This window comes from Trachurus trachurus, assembly GCF_905171665.1.
Source record: "Trachurus trachurus genome assembly, chromosome: 6".
Lineage (NCBI taxonomy): Eukaryota > Metazoa > Chordata > Actinopteri > Carangiformes > Carangidae > Trachurus > Trachurus trachurus.
In genome coordinates this window covers 13,344,981-13,365,041 of record NC_139897.1, presented here as the reverse complement: position 1 = coordinate 13,365,041, position 20,061 = coordinate 13,344,981, and the positions used below count along the sequence as shown (strand labels likewise).

Below are 20,061 nucleotides of genomic sequence, written 5' to 3'. Positions count from 1 at the left end.
GCCCTGAAGGCTATCCGTTCGCTCTGATCACTCTGATGAAACTTGTGGAGAGGGAAGGCCAGAGGGCTTTTCTGTAAGAGCGGTCGGAGTGTTTCAGATTGTGAGAGGCTGCATCTCACCCTGTAAAACACCCCGGCTCTTTCTTACATCAGACAGCGGGGCAGAGGATATGATCTTTTACGCTAGACATCTCTACCTTACTCAAACAGCGCCGTCAAAACAGCAGCATGATTGTGTGTTAAGCTATTTGCTTATCTGGAGGGGGTATGGTATTTTTTGATGTGTGTGTGTGTGTGTGTGTGTGTGTGTGTGTGTGTGTGTGTGTGTGTGTGTGTGTGTGTGTGTGTGTGTGTGTGTGTGTGTGTGTGTGTGTGTGTGTGTGTGTGCGAATGTTCGTGTTTGTGTCAGGATATCTTCAAGGTAGAAAAGAAACGCTTTGACCGACCATCCACCGCCCCGCTATCTTAATTAGTGCGGCGCTAAGCACCTCTACACCGGAAGGGGGCTCAAATCAAAGAGCATGATTTAGGAGTCTTGGGTTCAAAGCCCTGGGCAGAGACTGGACTAACGCCGTCTCAATTCAGTGAGAAATATTCAAATCTTGTCCATGTGAGGAAATCAAAGTAAAACCCCTTAACAAGTAGTTGATTGGTGTGCCTCGCAGACAGGAAGCGGCTGTAGGATCTCGTCAGAGCTGTGTGCACATGAAGTAGTTCAAGGGCCGGTTAATGGTCATTGAGAATGTGTAGGGAAGGGTCTTTTTCAGAGGAGCCTGGTGATTATATGGCTGCCGGAGTAATAATGAGGGACACCACTCTGCCCTACATGGTTATAGTCGGCCTGTAGATCTATTTCTACTCGCAGAGTGAAAACATTGGTTTCCCCACTACACCAGTCCACGGTGCTGCTGGTAATGTGAGCTTGGCAGTCTCGCTTGTATGTGTATACTTGTGCAAACGTGTGTGTGTGTGAGCGCGCCTGTGTGTGTGTGTGTGTGTGTGTGTGTGTGTGTTTAGAAGGTCTTCCCAGTCCAACCCAGACCACAGGGATGGGCCATGTCTCTGACTAACTCCCCACTCTGCCTGAGTGATCAAACTGCTGGAAGCTCCCCGCTATGCCAGTCCCCTCATCAATATAAATTACAGGGGCAGCTGTTCACTGGCAGACTCCTCTCCTCTCCTCTCCTCTCCTCTCCTCTCCTCTCCTCTCCTCTCCTCTCCTCTCCTCTCCCCTCCTCTCCTTCTCTCCTCTCCCTCCCTCCACATCCCTCTTCCATCCACTCAACTGGTCTAATCATTGAGCCATCAGAAGGTGAAGTATTCTAGATGAAAACAGATACTTTTATCATTGTGCCAATGACTGTGATGACCTCTTATGTAGATTTACTGTCTGAAGCAGCACCCTCCGTCTCTCTCTGCCTTCTTTCTTCTTTCTTCGTCTATGAGGGGCGGCCCCTCACCGGCACTTTCTTTCACCACAAGGCTATAATTCTCAGCACCAAGTCAGCTGTGGTTTTCCTGTACATTTCCCTGTCAGTCTTACAGACGCTTCTTGGACTTTCCAAAGCAGTTGATCTTTCTATCTCTAGAACTGCCCCTGTCAAAAAGACGTGACGGTAAAAAAAAGATCGAGAGTTAATGTTTTTGATATTGTAGTTTTTCCTTCCCTTTTCCCTCTGCTTCCTACTTTGTTGGTGGGCTCGAGATACCGTATGTGCCGTCACTTTCTCCTACGTCGTCAGGGCCTCGTAGCAGCGAGATGAATTTCTGTTTGGACCTGTTGAGAGAGAGATGGTGTGGAGCGGAGGATCAGATGCAGCAGCTCATTACTCTGAGATTAGACGTCTCACCTCTAATCTAACATCAGCAGTCTGGGGCTCCGTCTCACAGCTCGGATAGCAGAGCGCTAGCAACACACATACACACACATACACACACAGGCAGGTCATGTAGCCAGGATGCTCTTCCCCGAACAGAGCAGATCTCCTGATTACCTCGAGCTAATCCTCCCTCTCTCTTTTGCAGCTGTAGATGCACAATATACTGATTGTGTGCCGACTGCTCAGTCTATGATACGCAACAAAACAAAGGCTCACATATCCACATGAAGTTGTATGTTTGTTTTTTGTTTTTTCTGGATTAGACTAAACATAAAAGATAAATTATGCAGTCTGCCTTTATATCCAAAGAACAGAAACCCCTTAGAATTGTATAATAAAAACAGAAACATCAAAAATGTTTTTTTTTTTTGTAAATTTGTACCTTTAGTCACTCTTATTCATGCTGTGTTGTAAAGTATTTGATTCTATTACATTTCACAGCTCTTTTCTCGTATTCTGCAAATCCCCCTTATTAATGTGTAGTATGTGTAGTGTGTATCTGAGTTTAGATTGGGAGTGGAGTGGCCAGAGGGAGGCAGTAGTATAAATGTAACTCCGGGAAAGGAGGAGAGGAGACAGACGAGGCTTCCTCTCCTCAGTCTTACAGATACGCTGTAGAGAGTCCCAGATTTTTCACACTATATTTATCTCCATTCTGGTGACAGACTCCTTACACTGATTGAGAAACATGGCCTCGCTGCTGCATCTTCATTTATTTGCTAGCAGCTTGCACTGAGCCCCCGCTCATCAGAGATCTGCACTCACATAGTAATGGTACAGCCAATCTGTTTTAAAGGAGCAAGATGATTTAGATTCTTCTGCACTGTTTTAGAAAAACAGAGTTCAAAGTTACAGCGAGATTATACTCACTCAAAGTTATGAAGCCAGAGTTTGTAGATTCCATGCCTTTGCGAATTTGAAATTTCTCATAAAAGTAGTCTGGTGTATGTTTGGGGGGGGGTGGGGGGTGTAGCAGCATTATTAATCCCAATAATGCTCTCTGTGTTTACATGCCATGATGACAGCTTTTACCCGTGTGAAGCATCTGCGTTACCTCTAAATGACATGGCACACCCGGCTTGGATTTTGCGACTCGTACATTGCTAATGCATTGGCTCTGCGAGTTGAGGTGTTCTCACTTAATCAAACATGAGATTTATGGTCCTTAATAGTGCTGTACATTGCCAATTTAGGAGAATAATATGTCCCAGTTGCTGTCTAATTTTGCTTGGCAACAGGCGCACTCCTGTGGAATCGCCCGGGGCAGTGTGAGTTGTCTCTGCATAGCTCAGTGTTCCATGCTCAGTGGTTGTTTGAAGGTATTTCATCACATTGTTGCCTTGATTCAGCTCTGTGGGGATTTGTTAGTTGCACTCATGTGGGAAGTGCATCCAGTACATTGTTAAGCTAGGGCTGATAATGAAGATCAGCCAGCCAGAGTCCCCTGAGCTATACGCGCAGAGAGATAGTCTAGTGAGACGCGCGGCGCAGACATAGTGGAGCAGGACGAGCACACACAGCAATAAACACAGACGCAGAGGAATCATCAGCACAAAGCATACAACACTGAGCTCGGCTGTAGTGTATTAGGGTAAAAAAAAAAGAAGAAGAAGAAAAAAAGAAAACATAATACAGTAGCACATACAGTACATCAGATTATTATCAAATATGTTATGCTCTGTTGTTCTTGCAAAACACCATTCGATGTCTGCAAAATTGGCATTATTATGTTTAAATGTTAGTTGAGCAATATTGCAATTATTTTATTGTTGTTGCCTTTTTTTGTGAGAATTGAAATTGACAACGCAGGGCCCCACTAAGCACAGCTGCTCTTTCTGTGGAAAGTTATTTGATTCTCAGCAGGGTACTAGAACTCGTTGTTTCCTCTTCTCCCACAGCAACATTGAACGCTTAAATTGACACAATCTTTTCCCCCCCTCTGTACTGTAGGTTATGTTTCATCTTACTCTGTTTGTTCCACAAAAAGAGTATTTTCTTTCTGGACATTTGGGTTTAATCTATAATAGACGGCTATTTTTTTTTTTTTCTGAAATAGGTCAGTGTAATCACAACAGTGAGGGATGGACAGTCACTGTAAAAGGGAAATCAATAGAGCTATCTATTTGTCGTAAACCAGGCCAGCATGATTTTTCTCCATTTTTCCTCTCCTGCCACACTTTTCTCTCTCCAACACAATATGGCAGGTCCTCATTTTTCAGTAAAGCATTATGTCTGCCATTTTATAAAATTGCAAATGGCCTTTGAAATGCACTTTCTTTGCATAAGTTTCTGTGGGTGAGGACGCTTCTTTTTATCGCGTCCTGGGGGTCCACTGTGTTTCATAAGGAGGGGAGTGGTGAAGGGGACTGTAAGGGGTGCACGACAGCTTTTTGTTGGGCTGGGGGTGCTCTGCTTTTGTTGGCTCTTAATCTGGTTCTTCTCTTGGTGCTGGCTCTTTCAAAGAGTTTTAGCCGAAGCGAAGAGAGGCCTCGTCAGCTTTTCCTCACCCTTTTCCCTTTTGTGTTTCACCCAATGCTAAAAAGGCCCTGTCTTGAGGTGTTGTCAGACCAGAAAACAAGAATAAGTGACATGTGACAAGGACACAATGCGTGGATGGGCCAGCCAAAGTAAGTGGCCCCATCTGCTGTGGGCGATTTCTTTTCTGCCGGCTGTCTGCCGCCTCAGGTGAGAAGGGGCCAGGGAGCCGGGTGGGGGTGGGGTGGGGTGGGGGTGGTGCTGGTGCTGAGATGGTGGTGTCTGCCAGGCGAAGCAGTTGGCATGGCTGGGAGGGCAAGGACCGGCCTCGCACTCGCTGCGGCATAAAACAGTCGGCCAAGCCTTTTGCACAAGCGCAGGTTATCCGTCACTCATCAGGTTTCCGATGCCTCATCATCACTTTCCCATGGTGTACACGCATTCGGCACAGGACAAGAGTGTCAGCATGTAATGAAAGGTTTGATTCATGGAGGGCGACAGAGGCGGAGGTCATAGAGCTCCTCCAGATATGATCCTGACTGATGCTGATGGGGAAGCTTTAAGATGGGGACCATAATTAAATGTCCGTACGCCATCATCAAGTTCCTCAGTCGCAGCCTTTCACATAGACTGTCCTCTTGTGCTCAGAGCTTATCATCCTGTATAGTGTGCATGCCCTCCCCCACCACCATCATAAAAAAAAAAACCTATCGTAAGGATTTTTTTAGGATATGAAAATTCTGATGCAATGTCATGCATGAATAAAGGCAGTAAAATTAACATTTCCAATTAAACTCCTAAATTGGTGAGAAGAATGTTGTTGAATAAACCATGCAGCGAAGAAGATGTCCCCGATAAATATCAGTCTTTTGAAATATCCTGTGATCCCCATTTCAAGATCAATAGCGATCGCTCCAGCGTATCAAAGTAGAAAAATATGTTGGGACAAAAACACAACAAACCAGGCTGTTTGCATGCCGAGTGTCACGTGTTTACTGAAACAGTATCAGATCCATTTGAACTGAGGATCATACTTTTCCGACAAATAATGTCATTCTGTGCAGATGGTAAAGTAGGAAAAAAAAAAGTTACATCTACAGAGAAGAAAGCAGAAGTGCTCACAAAAGCTTTCGGTGATATTATACATTGACATTTGTGCTGATCGCATTGTGCGCATTTTGTTGAATCTGCTTTATTAGAGAAAAAGCTGTTTTTTTTCTCCCCCCGTTGCTATTAATTTGTGTTTCTGTGGGTGTGCAGTGCGAGAACAGAGGGATGTGGTTAACCCATTGTGAAGTTAGCCATCATCATTAAGATTCTACAGATAACAGGCATGCGGATTTCTACTGCTCAGCATTATAGGATCCCAGACATCAAAGGCAGGTTTTGATTCTACTGTGTCTGCGGCACGGTGAGGAGAAAGAAGACAGGAAAAAAAAACAGGAAAGGAGTTATGGAGTCAGGGAAATAAGGCAGATTGGGTAGAAGAGGGGGGGAGCGCGCGTATACCCACGTACCTGCACGTGAGTCAGGTGACACAATGCTGTTTAATGTGTTAGCTGCCACGGAGCGTCCCCCCTGCATAGTTAGCTCCTTGCTAAATTGGCGTCCTCTCTGATTAAGTGGCACAGTGCTTAATAATGCTGTGGCTGACTGTGGGTTAGTTCACTGTAAAGATCAAGTTCATTCCTCACCCTGGTCATTAAAGTGCAGCTCTACGTAATTCAAATCAATTCACTTATTTATTTATTTATTCATTTCCCAACCTGTAATGACGTTGTCAGCCGAGCGCCCGCCTCCTTTTTATGGCTAATAAATGTAAAGGTACTGCCAATTATATGTTTTTTTTTCCCCCCACTGTACAACTCATGTAATACTATTTCCAGTTCTACTACATAGATTTTACAATGAAGTTCCTCTTAATTCAGATTACTTCCTCTTTCAGCGTGGTGCCATTATGCTTTATGCCATTACATCAGAGTGAGCTGTTCTACAGTGAGAGTGTTGAATGTACAAGAGAGAGAAATATGCTGTTCTCCAGTATTGTGCTGGATTACAGAATCAAGGTCGACTCACAAGACACAGAGCAGCATTATCCCTTAATCCTGTGTTTTGGTTTCAAATAGCCTTTTTACACCTAATCTTCACAAGTAAAATGACAAACATGAATACTGAGGTAGGTATTTAAATGTGCATTACCTGCAATGTTAAGGTCAAAGGCTTATGACTAACTTACAGTGGCTCTGTATGTTGTGAGAAAAAAAACAGACAATCATGTGTTTGCCACTTATTTTGTTGCAGCTGTATTACAGAAGACTAAGGAGTCTTGTGATGAAATTCCCTCGGGCACTTTCAGATGGATAGGTCTGGGAACTTTTATCCAAACTATGAATCATTTTTTTTGTTTGTTTTTCTATTTTATTTTATTTTCTGTTCAGACCAGTATTGTCAAAGTGTTGCACTGCTTTTCACTTTAATTTTAACTCACCAAATGTTGTTTTCCCTGCTGTAGAGCACTGGGAGGACAGGCTTCACTGAGTCAACAGATAATAGTGAGTACACCAGTTACAGTCGCGAGGCAGTGTCTCCCCTTGACCAGGCCGGTCTTAGTGTGTCCGTCAGGCTCAGTTGTGGCAGAGCTGGAGGAAACTTAAAGGTGCTGTGAAAGACTAAAAGTGGGCCAGCCGCTGCTGCCTCCTGTTGACCTACCTTGTTCAGAGGGTCCAGGTACAGACTGATGACAGGACTCCTCCTCAGCGGACCACATTACTAATGTGTGAGGGTGCGAGAGGAGCACACCCAGTGATGAATCACTCCCCTGCACCCGTGGCATCCTCATAAGTCAAGAGTAAAAAGTGTTGAGAGTGCGCTCAGTAAAAGAGCTCCTTCGTGCTGTCCACCATAGAGAAACTCCATCCAGGCCCGGCGGAAGACAGGAAGGGGGAAGGCTAAGTGGTGCACGTCGCACATATATAGCCTGAAGATCTCCCTCAATCTTGAGGAAAACATTAGTCCCTCTGGTGGGCCGCTTGTTTTCACAAAGCTCATACAACTTAGGAAAAGTTACTTTCATGCTTGAACAGGGCTGCTTTTTAATAAATGAGAGTAATCTTCATGGCGTTGATCTGGACTGCCTCACTGGACCAACTGCATCACATGGAGTACCAGGGAGAACATTAAATATATGTTAGTTTAAGCTAAAACCGTTTTCTTGTGAGGGTTTCTGCACTGTGCAGTCACAGGAAAGGGCACGGACTCATTACTCACTTTGGTGTTTCAGGAAAGAGAATAATGGTCAAATTGTTCAGACTAAAAGCAGAGAAAATATGGAGTAATTTTGTAAGTTTTAAAATAGATTTTGTTTCTTTTTGTAAATGGAAAAAACCTTAATGAAGAAAATGTTGTACATTGTAGTTTGTTGTCTCTGTTTTCTTCTAGCCTCGAGCCAGAAGGTTAACTATTTTAGTTTACACACCCGCCCTCCCCCCAGAGCTGATGTCGGGCTATATTGGTGATGTTGGGGGAGTGTGTACGTTTGACGCTAGGTAATACATCACACACTCCGGGGGGTCTCCCTGGTATGCTCCTCAATAATGAAGTTCATTCGTTAACTTCTCCCTCAAAGGCCAAGATCCCCTGCTGCCCTTTTCAACAGCCATCGCAAGTCTTAACAGAGTCACCTAACAGAAAAAAAAAAAACACATCATCATGCTTTTCCCCTTGACAGGCTCAGTGGTTGCCTTTGCAGGGCATGAAGAATAAGCAGGTCCATTACCAATCCCTCATGCCTGGTTATAGCCATAATTATCACAGGGAAAATGACCTGCTCTGTTTGGTTTGCAGTGGAGGGGCTGCGCCTTCCTAATCACCTCCTCCTTCCCTCCTGTCGCCCTCATGCCATGGAGATGGAGGTGGTTTTTGGGGGAGTCTTGCCAGTTCATTAGAATTCACAGGGTTCCACCTCCCTGCCTAGCCAGGCTAAGCCTCTCACACAGGCTGCCATGCCTGCGATAATCTCCCCTCCTCGTTCACTTTCACTCCTTCTCTCTCTATCCTCCTATCCCTTTCCTTTCTGTCCCCAAGGGCAGCCTCACACAAAAGAGATGCAGTGCAATTCATTGTTGAATCTGATTTCTATTGATCTATTGAAAATCTGCTCCGTGAGTTATATTATAGCACTCCAGCGGTGTCGTAGATCTTCTCTTTACCGCTGCCTTTTCATCTGATAAACCAAATAAATCAACTTTTGTTGAATAACTTTCTGTATCTTTCCACGGTTGTGTCCATCACTCGTACGCCCCATTCCACAGTGCAGGTCCTCAACGGCACTTTAATTGCTGCTTAAGCGCCCGGAGACAGAAAGGAATGGCCTGGCTTTTCTGTAGAAGAGAAATAGCAGCAACAACTAAATAAAACAGCAAAGAAACAAACATATTCATGTAAAACTTAACATGTTGTTCACAGCCTTTTGTCACCACCTAACTTGTACCTGTGAGGGGTCATTTAATCTGTCATAAACAATGTGAGGATTGGTCAGTGCATGGAGGTCCAGTTGGCTTTGCTTCCATGGTGACATTTTACTTTGAAAACACTTGATTCAGTTGGAAATACCAGACGCTCAAAAAAAAAAAAAAAGATTTAAATTTTCTCTATAAATAACAATGGCAGTAAAACAAAAGGCTATAGCCTTGTCAACCATTCACCATAAGTACTGTGTTGTTGATTCAGATTACATGACAGCTGACAGGTGTACACTTCACCTGTGTAGGAATGATATGCTTTCATATCTCTTCCCTTTGACCCCGCTGTTCTATAAATATTGTGTTTGTGTGTATGTGCATTGAGTGACAGATCGAAAGCGAGAGAATAGTGCTGAGCTGGCCATGGGGCTGCTGTGTATATAAAGGATGAAGGGGCAGTGTATATTATCACCAACACGGAGTCATCTAATCAGACTGTAACTGTAAAGATAGTAAAAAAAAAAAAAAAAAAGCACGAGACTCGGGTACAGCTGCTACATAGACGTACTGTGCTGCTCCATGGAAAATCCATTAGCCGTAATGAGTTAACAGCATTTCCTGTAGCTACACATTATATCATAATACCACATTATACCACAGCACAGCATCGGCATGTAGCATGTTTTTGAACCCTTGCTGCTCTTATTTAAACTTGTCTTTAAATGCAGCCCTCTGCAGTCCTCTGGACATAACCCAATAGTGTCCCCTATTTTCACTGAAATAGATATTCTCTTTGTTGTCTGTGTGATTTATTGAAGTCTTCCCACAAGTGGAAGCCCCCAGGAAATTGCCTGGAATGGCCCTAAATTGGTTTATGATTGTGTGGTGTGGGCCGGTGCTGTTATGGTTCTAATATTATGCCCTCCACTCCTTGGCATCTATATTAAATTGATCTGTATTGTTTTCATGGAGTGCCTGTTGGAGCTTGTTAATTCTACCGCTGCTTCGGGCTGGTGGAGCACTCCCAAACACCCAGGTGGCTCTGTGGTAGAAAATAAGCCTCAGACCTCTAAAATACCACACAGCGAGACCGGGACACAAATTGAGGAAGTTCGTAACTGTTTATCCTGTGGGGTCAAAGGCTGTGGAGTGCAACGGCGCGCACATTACATCCCTTTGGTCTCAGAGGCCGGTCCAGAGTTGTAAGAGTTAATGTGGATCAGCTGCATGGTGAGTCTGTGCGTGGAATGGCTACTGACAGACTGCTAATGAGGCCATTATCAGCTCTGGTCCTCTCCTCTCCTCCAGGGGCACCAGTGGATGCTCTGCATCTCATCTCAATTGAATTCCATTCCACCGGGCTTGTTTACAGTAAATACATTTGCTTGAATTAATCCAACAGGAGTGTGAGACACAGGGCTGGGACGGTCTTAATGCAGAAATGTGTGTGTTTGTGTGCGTGTTGGGCCTGGTCCAGCTCAAAGTGTGTACCAGTAGTGTGTTGACAGAAACTCTTCACTCTCACCTTTTCTATTTTTTCCACAGGAGCATTGAAAATTAATTTGATTGAATTGACTACAGTGATTCCAATGATGGCTTCACATCATCACATTAATACCCACTCACATATGACCGTCAGTGCCTCTGTGGCTTAATCAATGCTCTAATGAATAGGTATTGGCATGATATTGGCATACTGTCACTGGTAATGCGGAGCAGTCAAGGGAGAGTGTGGTAAAGAGCAATTGAAGCAGCTTTGCAGGAGACATCTGTCCTTAGGGACGCCTGTGCTTTTAAACACAATTAAATACAGTTGAAAGCACTGTATTTGTTATATACTGCTGAAAGATAGAACAACATCAAGATTATGTAGACATATTTCAGACATTAGTTTTAATTTATGTCTTTCTCAAAGAGTTGCATCACCCAAATAAAAAATAGCCGATATGTTTACACTCTCCTATGCTGTTATCTAGCTATGCAAATAGTTTTGGTGCTTTATTTACCCAGACTGCAAGATATCCATCTTTGAATTTTTTGCTGCCACCACCATACAGAGGAGGTGAATGGAATTTGGTGTGTGTGTGTCTGTCAGCATGTAGAAAAATCAAGTTGTAGGACAATAAGACTGTTTGTTAACTGAAATCTTCTAGTTTACCAAAAAGCTTCTTCATTTCTATCCTAAAATGACAAATCTTGCTGATATATTACACGTGTGCCAAGATCTCAATGTGACATTTTACAGATTTTTTTGGAATATATTTTAAGAAGGTGCCACAGAGTGAGTTTATAATCCTCCTAACCTGTAGGGTACTTTCTCAGAACCTCACCTATTCACCACATACATAGCCTGTAAGTAGACAAAACATGTTCTCCTTCCAACTCTCTCCTGACGATCGTAATATGGATGTTATCCTCCCCTCAGATGTTCTTGGATAACCAGCCAACAGACTCAACCCCTGCTATCATGTTCTGAGTGTTTTTTTCTCCCCCCTTAAACCATAGCTCAGTGTTGAGCCACAGCGTGTGGAGCTACGGCTGGTACAGCAGCCAGTTTCTGCGAGACAACCACAGATAGTGGCAGTTGAACATGTTCCTGCGTGGGCCTTGGCCCTGACTCATCTGGTGAACTTTGAAGATCTTGCGGGGAGACGCCGGCATCAAAATGAGACGAGCGCGCTGTCTCTTACATCACATTGTTTTGAATAGTTTGCCAGGGCCTGTCTGTGGCTAGTTTGTATCCCAGGCACGCTCCATTTGATGCTATCAGTCTCTGAATGATATTTTGTTCATTAGACGGTGTGCAATAAGAGACCGGTGTTGACACAACGTGAGTTAATGTGTTTAGTGACTCTAATGGATCATAGAGGTTCTAATGAAACATTGTCATGGGAAGATTTATGTAGCAAGCTGCTGAGTCCTCATTTCCATTTTATATACGGTTAGAAGTACCTTTATTCAATGAACACAACATATTAGAAGACTCCCAGTGAATACAGATATTTAGAGTGTAAAATATGAATAAATAAATAATCATCGTATCTGTTGAAATTGCATTGTTAATAAGCAATTTTTGCCCTGAGGGAAGTGTCATAATTCTGCTGCAGCAGTAGTGTTATTAAGATCAAACAACTATGGAGAATGTAAAATGAACCTCCAAAAATTTCAATTTTGAAATCTTGGTGGTATATTTATATATATATGTATATAAAAAAGAAGTAATATTATTTTTCTGCTGTAATTTTTCTATTTCAAATATTGCAGCATCTGAACCCAAAGCTGTATGATGTTTGTCTTAAGACGGGATGATATGAGCACCAGCTTATTCACGGAAATGCCAAATGCAACGTGGTTATTGGCCAAGGCTGGATTGCACTAAAACCAGAATATTGTATCAGAGAGAGGCAGCTGGTTAGGAGTCAGAACAGATTATCATATGAGAGAGGATGAGCGAGGAGAGGGGGAGGAGAGAGAGAGGGAGAGAGAGAGAGGTAGGGACTGGAATGGAAAGCAGGGGGCGAAAGTGAGGGGCATGGGAGGGAGAGAGAGGGAGAAATGATAGCAAGAAACTCATCGCCCGGTCGCTGTGGGGTGGAGGGGATCATCCAAACCCCTCCGTCACTATCTCCCCTTCTTCACCTGTCAAAAAGAGTGTGTGAGAGCCGTCGGAGTGTGTGTGTGAGAGAGAGAGAGGGAGAGGGAGAACGAGGGAGAGGGGAATGCGGGTCCTCTGAGAGGTCACGGGAAGAAGCTGAGACTCCACTCATCTTCTCTCTGTGTAGGGCCCACCGCTGCTCGCAGACATCTGGCCTCACACTGATCACTCATATCTACAGACAGGGAGGAGGAGAAGAGCCGAGCGCTTCGATCTTTGAGCCACAGAAAAATTACACTTCCCCTCTTATCCATCCTCTCCACGCTCTTCTTTTATTTTATTTTTCTTCCACCTTTTCTTTTGTTTCTACAGCTCTTTTTCTCCTTCACCCCTCTTTCATCCCCATCTAGCCTTTTATCCCCTCTTTGACTTTTTCTCTTATCCTTGACATTGCACCATTTCTAAAGGCAATAAAAAAAAAAAAAAAAAAAAACAAGGGAGTAGAAGGAGCAGAACAAGAGAGTGGAAAAAAAACATGTCTGCTAGAACTGGTTCTGGCTTTATCCTTGCACTAAAAAGATAAGGCAGAGAAGATAGTGAGAGTGTTGCTGTGTCTAGCAAGCCGGTATACAAGCCTCTGACTGCAATCAGTGGGAAGAGGGCCAGCTTCCCTGCCTGAGCTCTCAGCGCCCCTACTGGCTGCACGCTGTGCCAATCAAAGGCTAGTGGGTGGGGAGCAGTCAGACATGAACACTGATGTCACAGTCACATGGATTCTGGTGTGGTCATGCTCGGAGGCTGAGAGACAGAGCTGTGCTGGCCAGCTGCTGCTGAGACAGCAGTGGAGGGCTTTGCGCTGGTGATAGTTCTTCTCTTATGGACTCGAAGCTTAATGATGTATTTTGTGATTTCAGCTATGAAAGGTAAGAGCAAAATGCATGCTGATCCTGCACCCGGAGTAACAAGTAGGGAAGTATGGCTCCGCTATTCATAGCCTGCCAACTCTTTGCATTTCATTTGCAAGGCATGAGTGTGACAGAGAGAGAGAGAGAGTGAGAGAGAGAGGGGGAGAGGGAGACGGGCAGGGAGTGAGAGAGAACTACAGTAATACAGTGCTTCTGAATGCGTGCAAGTGAATTAAGCTTTTCTAGTGTCTCTTTTCTTGCATGTACAGAATTTCTCCTTTTTTAATCAGAAAAAAAACTAAGCTACAAATCTCCAATTTGTGTAAAAAAAAAAAAATCAGTGAAGGTATTTTGCTTTGATTTTATTATCTTCAGTGTTTGTTTTCAAAGTGCTGCTGTTGTGTGTGTGTGTGTGTGTGTGTGTGTGTGAGGTGCTGTGAAAACCACAGCCGGTGTAATCTTTGCACGGGTACGTCTCTGACAAGAACAAGATCCTGAGCTCCAGAGCAGAAGTTTTTTTGGCAGAGATGTGTGATAGCATGCGGGGCTGAGGGAGGGTGAGGGGGGTGGGAGCAGGAGGTCTAAAAAGGGGTGAGGGGTGGAGGAGTGGAGGGGGGTTCCTGTCGCTATTCCTTTTTGCCCCATTCTTAATCCTGTTGTTCCAGTCCAGAGGACGTGTCTGTTCCGCGGGAAGATGTGCGTGGCAGTGTTGAACGTGGGTCGCAGACGGGCGACAAGGCAACTGGCGCGACTGGCAGACTGTGATTCTTTGAGTTGATACTGGTGCATGTGTGTTTATATCTGTGTGCGAGTGTGTTGTGTTCCACTGACCTATTTTTTGGGTAGTCGGGTTTACATGTGTGGCCATGAGAGCAGGACTGGGTCCTCCCAGTCACTGTGATGTTGATCTAGTATGCTTAATCCCAGCTCTTCCAACCCCCCTCCATCATACAGGCATACATGCGCACACACACATTCGCGCAGACAGATCCTGAAAGTGCAGTCAGACATACAGTACAGTACACACTTCTCTCATGCATGCCTGCACACACACACACACAGACACACACATGCATGCACATAATCATGTTTTTCACACATATGAATACACTCATTCTTCCATGTTTAAAAACCGTATCCACACATATGTGCTCATGTGCACCCCTGATACAGTCACATACAATAACCACGATGGGGCACACTGTCATTCTGTGTTAAATGAGAAATGTCAGTAATGGTAATTTGATTTGATACTTGCCGCTTTTCTCTCCTCCCACCTGTCAAAAAATACATTTACATTTGTAGTTTTCCATTTATCAGGATAAAATAAAATAAAGAACAGCAAATTGAGCATTTAAAAAAATATGTTGAATATTCATATTATTAAGCAAATATAATTTTCATGTGGAAAAATAAAGCTGGAACCACATTTGGGTATCATTAACACCACTAGTAATATTCACACTCAACCTTACTGCATATTCTAATGTCTGTTCATTATTTTACACATTAGTTTACCATCCAGTTGCTGTTCACGTGAGACTGGTAACTACGACCAGAGCGTGAATATATTTTTCCCTGTTGGTCACAGTATGTGAGAATTCATTTATGAAGTGAGGCTCACAGTCATTTGTAATGTCTGACTTGTGGGAAGAAGAGAGTTCATTTCTATATCTTCCTCTCAGTGACACACGTATGAAAAATGGCCCTTGACCCATTGTCCTTTATATGCAATTTAGAGTGAAGGGCTTCATGAAATCCCATATTTTTGGGGCAGGATTGAGTGTCCTGTGCTGTGTAGCTTTCCTGTGACCTTTTTAAAGTGTGGCATATACACGCCATTTTAATGTGTGGTATATTTCCTTTTCTCCTGACTTAGTGTCCAAGAAGTTTTTTTTTTTTGAAAAGTCAGTTTTAAAATTCATAGATCAGTTTTAGGCGCAAGGCAGAATTAAACGTCTTAGTTCACCTGCTCAGTAGCCAGTTTTCATCTCTCCTTTTAGTTCTGTCGTTTCCATTATTGGGGCTTTCAGTTTGACAGGAGCTGCTGGTGTCATCATTGGATGCTGCGACAGTGTCAGAAATTAAATTAAAATGTGAACAAGCTATATAATTGGAAACTAATTTAAACAGCAGTGGTAATTTACTCCTGAAAATGGTCAGTGAAATGGATGAACAGCACAATGACTTGGCTGCCTTGGCATGCACTTCTTCATTATGTTAATATTTTCACGCGATCACGCTGCATGTGCCTTTTTTTGTTGCTTGTTGTTTTTTTTCCTCCCACTGTTTTTCATACTGTACACCATGGAGTAGTGCTAATATATTATACCAAACATCTCTGTGTGTCTCTGTGGCTTTGTCTCTATCCTGAACCCCCCCCCTTCTCCACACACACCCCTCTACTCCCACCAACACCACCACCTCTCTCCCTCTCTGTTCAGCCTCTCTATCACACCACTGCCTCTCAAGTACCTAATTACCTGTAATGGAAACATCCCTCTCATTACCCCATGCAAATTAGCCAGCCTACTCAGCACAATTAAGATGAAAATTCCAATTACATAATTAAAGAAAGTTGTTTGATGTGTGGTTCGACAGAAAAAAGTAAAAAAAAAAAAAAAAAAGTGCATCTGATTCACAGTACATATAATTAACCCTTCAAAAAGGGCATTGTTGTGGTAAGGTATACATAGCAGCAGTGTTTTACAATTGTTCAAAGTGAGGCCCAGTGAAGCCACTAGAGTGTATGCAGACTGCACATAAATATGTGATTTACACGAGTGTGTACTAGACTGTAAAAAATGTTCTGGGGCCATAGAGAAGGTAAAGCTAAATATCTTGTGATAGGCGCTTTAAGGCTATGTTAACAAGGCTGTAAATATTTGCTGTAGATTTGGTACTCTTTGTCTCTTTCTATCAGTGGCCGATTGAAGTGCTCACTACTCGGTGCTGCGGGCTCTCACACATTAAAGCAGAGGTTAACAAGATTGGCTATTATCCAGTTAGGGACCGAGGACATGAAGAGCCAAAGGAAAAATCGCCACAGATTAAGGTGAAGGCAAATATAGCACAAGTCACCTGCAAGGATTTAAAATAAAAGACCCAATTACAAAGAATGAATATTTTAAGAAGAGCTGTTCCCACATCCTCTGATGTAAGAAGAACAAACATTTATTTTAGTCTGTGATTAAAATCATTGTCATTTTAACATGGTCATACAGTAATTTCAATAGAAATGTGAATTGATTCAAATAAAATTTTATACAAACTCAAAATGAAGTAGGCTATCCAATAAAATCAGCATTAATGAAAAACGTTAAAAGATTGAATTTCCCGTCCTTTTAGGGAGAGTTTACATGTCACAGTGAAATTGGGAAGATGATATCTGTGCAGAGGAAAAGACAAAACAAACAGAGTCACTCTCACAGGCAGACGGAGGGTGTGTGCCTCAGCCCTCTCTCTTGCCTCTTAGCTGGCTGAGGAAGTGGAATGGCGTCCCCACAGGTTATTAAAGTGTGTGAGGTGTGCCAGTCTGTGCTGTGCACACTGAGACGAACATCCTGGCTGCCTGGCTGTGTGTGGAGGGACTGGTTAATGAGATATTGACTGCCCATTGAGAGCATGGATTTTTGATTTGGCTCCATAGAAGTTGGGAGGAGAGGGAGGTGTACTCAGGAGAGGAGAGAAGAGGAGATGAGAGAGAGGAGAGGAGGGCACTGAATTTGATGTTGTTGTTGTTTTTTGTTTTTAATAAATTGCTGGTATTTTTTATTATGGTAGAGTTTTAGCTGGTAATTCAGATAACCACTGTGATCCTGATAATTCACTAATGAACGAATAATGAAAATAAAATTTAAAATGTAAATACAATCAAATTAAAATGATTAAAAATAAATGTCTTAATCTATATAGTGCCTGTAAAAATAGTATCATTTCTAATTGCAGAAACCAAATAGACAAGAATACTGTGTTTTTGTTGTCATATCTGAGTTTTTTTTTTTTTTGCACACACATTAATCTGTGACTCCGTCTGAGCCATTGCTAGGGTGCCAGACAGCGCTGTCAGTCATCTTGTCTTGTCAGTCACACCATGTGGTTTTGACAGATTAGTCCAATCATAGGCGAGGTTAAATGACTGCCTTGTCCTATGGCCAATCAAACAGCAGGATTCAATAAACAGCAGAGACCTGAGATAACCATCGAGATGATTTTTGTTCCTTCTGAAACATTCACACTGTGGGTTCAGTCAGGGTTCTCAGTATTGGCTCTCCAGTCAGGTAAAACACCTCACTGGGCTTAGTCAAATGCCTCTAACTTAAGGGTAATTTCCTACTTTACTTTCACTCAGTATTTCTGGAGTCACTTATAGATCCTTTGAAGTGTCTCCCTGTCATGCAGCATTTAGCTGCTGATAGAATACTTCCTCTGTCAGCACTCCTTAGATAATCAGGTACCACAGTCCATGGAGTTAAAGAACATTTTCACTTTCATTTTTTACTCTCTCTTTCTTCCTGTAGCCTCCTCTGTAGAATATGTAGAGACAGTAGAGATAGGACATTTGTATGTCATTGTTTTCTTCTCTTAATTGTTTTTAGTGGTTAGTCGAAATACTGACACGGATGTTTGATTAGCTCTAAGAACGTGCATCAATAAATAAAAGTAAATTACAGAGATGAGTGGTAAGAATGTAACACTTTTGAGGGCTTGTGTGCCCTGTTTTCCCTTAAATGCTGGGCCACTCGAGGCTCAGAAGTTAACAATGTTTTAAGAGAGTGTAGGGTGAAGTTTTTTCCTCCTGTACTTTCATTCTGAGCGTGTTTCGTACCATTGGTTCTTTTTTTTTTCCCTCTGTGGGCCTCTGGAGGGCTGTCCATTGGCTTTTTGAAGTTGCATCAAAGAGGAAATGGGGGAGAAAAAGCATTATTGATTTTGCGTTTTGTCTGACTCAAACACTGAGGACAGAAAAACACATAAGGAGTAAGGTGTTGGCAGTGGGGCAGCGCTGTCTCTGGTGTGTGAGCCAGAGGGAGACGGGGGAGAGACCAAAAGAGGTAGAAGGTGAGGAGTTACACCAGACAACACTAATGCATCTCTCCCCGGAGTTGTATGCTCAGCCCTCTCGCTTCCATCATCTCCCCTCTCCTTTCTGTTCTTAATGGCAGAGTAAATAAAGCCCATCACAGAACGGCTGGAGACAAACCTCCGTCTCTCCTCGCCATGTCGGCTAGCTCTCCCTCCTCCTCCGCCTCCTCCTCCTCCTCCTCCTCCTCCACCGGGCCGGTGACTCCCGAGCTCTGACAGCACTATCCAGTTGACCTGCTTTTCCATGAAACACCAAGCTGCTCTCTTCTCAGTTGTAATCAGATCTCTCTGCTAGGCAGCGGGCAAGAAGAGGAGTATTGTTTGTGTGGTTTATCACCTTTATCCTCCTCCTATGTCAGTTCAGCAGAGGTGAGAGGAGAGAGGAGGTACTTTTCAGGTGTTAACGTGACCTAGAGTGACTAAAAAGGAGCTCCCGGTGACAGCCGCTGATAAGGGCTGTCACTGGTAGAGCTTACTCAGCAATTATGCCATGTACGCTGCATGTGTGCATCAACCGTGTTGTTTTGATCTTTGTTGATGTGCACGTATGGATGTCTGTGGAATTTTCGTAGCCAAGGACAAAAGACTGTAAACAGGTGATGGCATCGCCAGAATTGCAGCAGCCTAAGTATGCTGTAGAGTCCGGGAATGAGGAAGGGGTCAGAGGTCACGGCATACTAAGTCGCACTCCCCTCCGCTCCATGGAGAGCGACTGCGGCATCTAGGGACGCTGGCGGGGAACAAAGGATGAAAAATGAGAGGTGCATGGAATTTTGATGAGATGAGGGAACAGGCAGCGTTATAACAAAGGTCGTCACAACATGCGCTCCGCCGCTTGATTACAAAAGGGAGAGAAGTGTGTGAGGCGTTTGATTACATGTCCCAGCAGAGGCCATTAGGGGTTCTACTTGTAGGATGGCATCATTTACACTCATCTGATCTGGCGTCTGACACTGATGAACAAACAGTGTGAATCCTCCTGAGCACTAGGGGGTGCTCTTCATGCGAGATAAAATCATATCACTATCTGCTATCCAGAGTTTTGAACTTTACCGTCGTCTCTCAACTTCACGTTAACGTTACACTTCATTGTAACAAAGCGTGTCTGGATCTCCCAGGGGAACCTGCGCAGACCATAGCGAGCACTAACTCTCAAGGTTGGCAGCATTAAGCGCTCATCACCCCAACTAAGATGCATGAAAGGAATTTTATCATCATAAATAACAAAGAAAAACAGCCTTGCCAGAACAGTCTGCTTAAGATTGATTTTTATGCACATGCATTCATTTGAAATAAAAGAAATGCTGCTTCAGAGCTAATTACAAAGATGAAAGGAAGGAGAATGTGCAAGGCAGTGAACTTTGTTTAAAGGCGCAGCACATGGCTTTTTTCAGGGACATGGTGCGTTAATGAAACCCCTACCTCATTTAAGAACTCGTGGAGTGTGTTTTCTAATTGAAACTGCATTTGCACAGTTGCTATACAAGAGGAAAAAATGCGCCCTTGCACGTGTCGCTCTCGATATCCTAATTCAGGGAGTCAGGCATCGGAGCCATCTAAACAATGGGTGTCCTAGACAATGAGTGTGTGGATGTTTACCAGCTGGAGCAAAGGGGTTAACTGGCTGTGGAGAGATCCTTGACCTATCTGAGATGAGCTCCC

At 43.5% G+C, this 20,061-nt stretch overlaps 1 protein-coding gene across 2 annotated transcripts in view; it reads left to right on the top strand.

Annotated features, from left to right (window-relative positions):
- Window positions 1–20,061, top strand: part of roraa (RAR-related orphan receptor A, paralog a) — a 189,488-nt gene that overhangs the window by 128,935 nt on the left and 40,492 nt on the right. The window contains exon 1 of one of the 2 annotated variants that reach the window (XM_083974263.1): window positions 13,198–13,332. The exons of the other annotated variant lie outside the window; for it this stretch is intronic. Coding sequence (XP_083830389.1) covers window positions 13,302–13,332 — 31 coding nt within the window. The 5' untranslated portion in view covers window positions 13,198–13,301. Of the gene's footprint in view, window positions 1–13,197; window positions 13,333–20,061 lie in introns of those variants that run through there. 2 annotated transcript variants of the gene reach the window in all.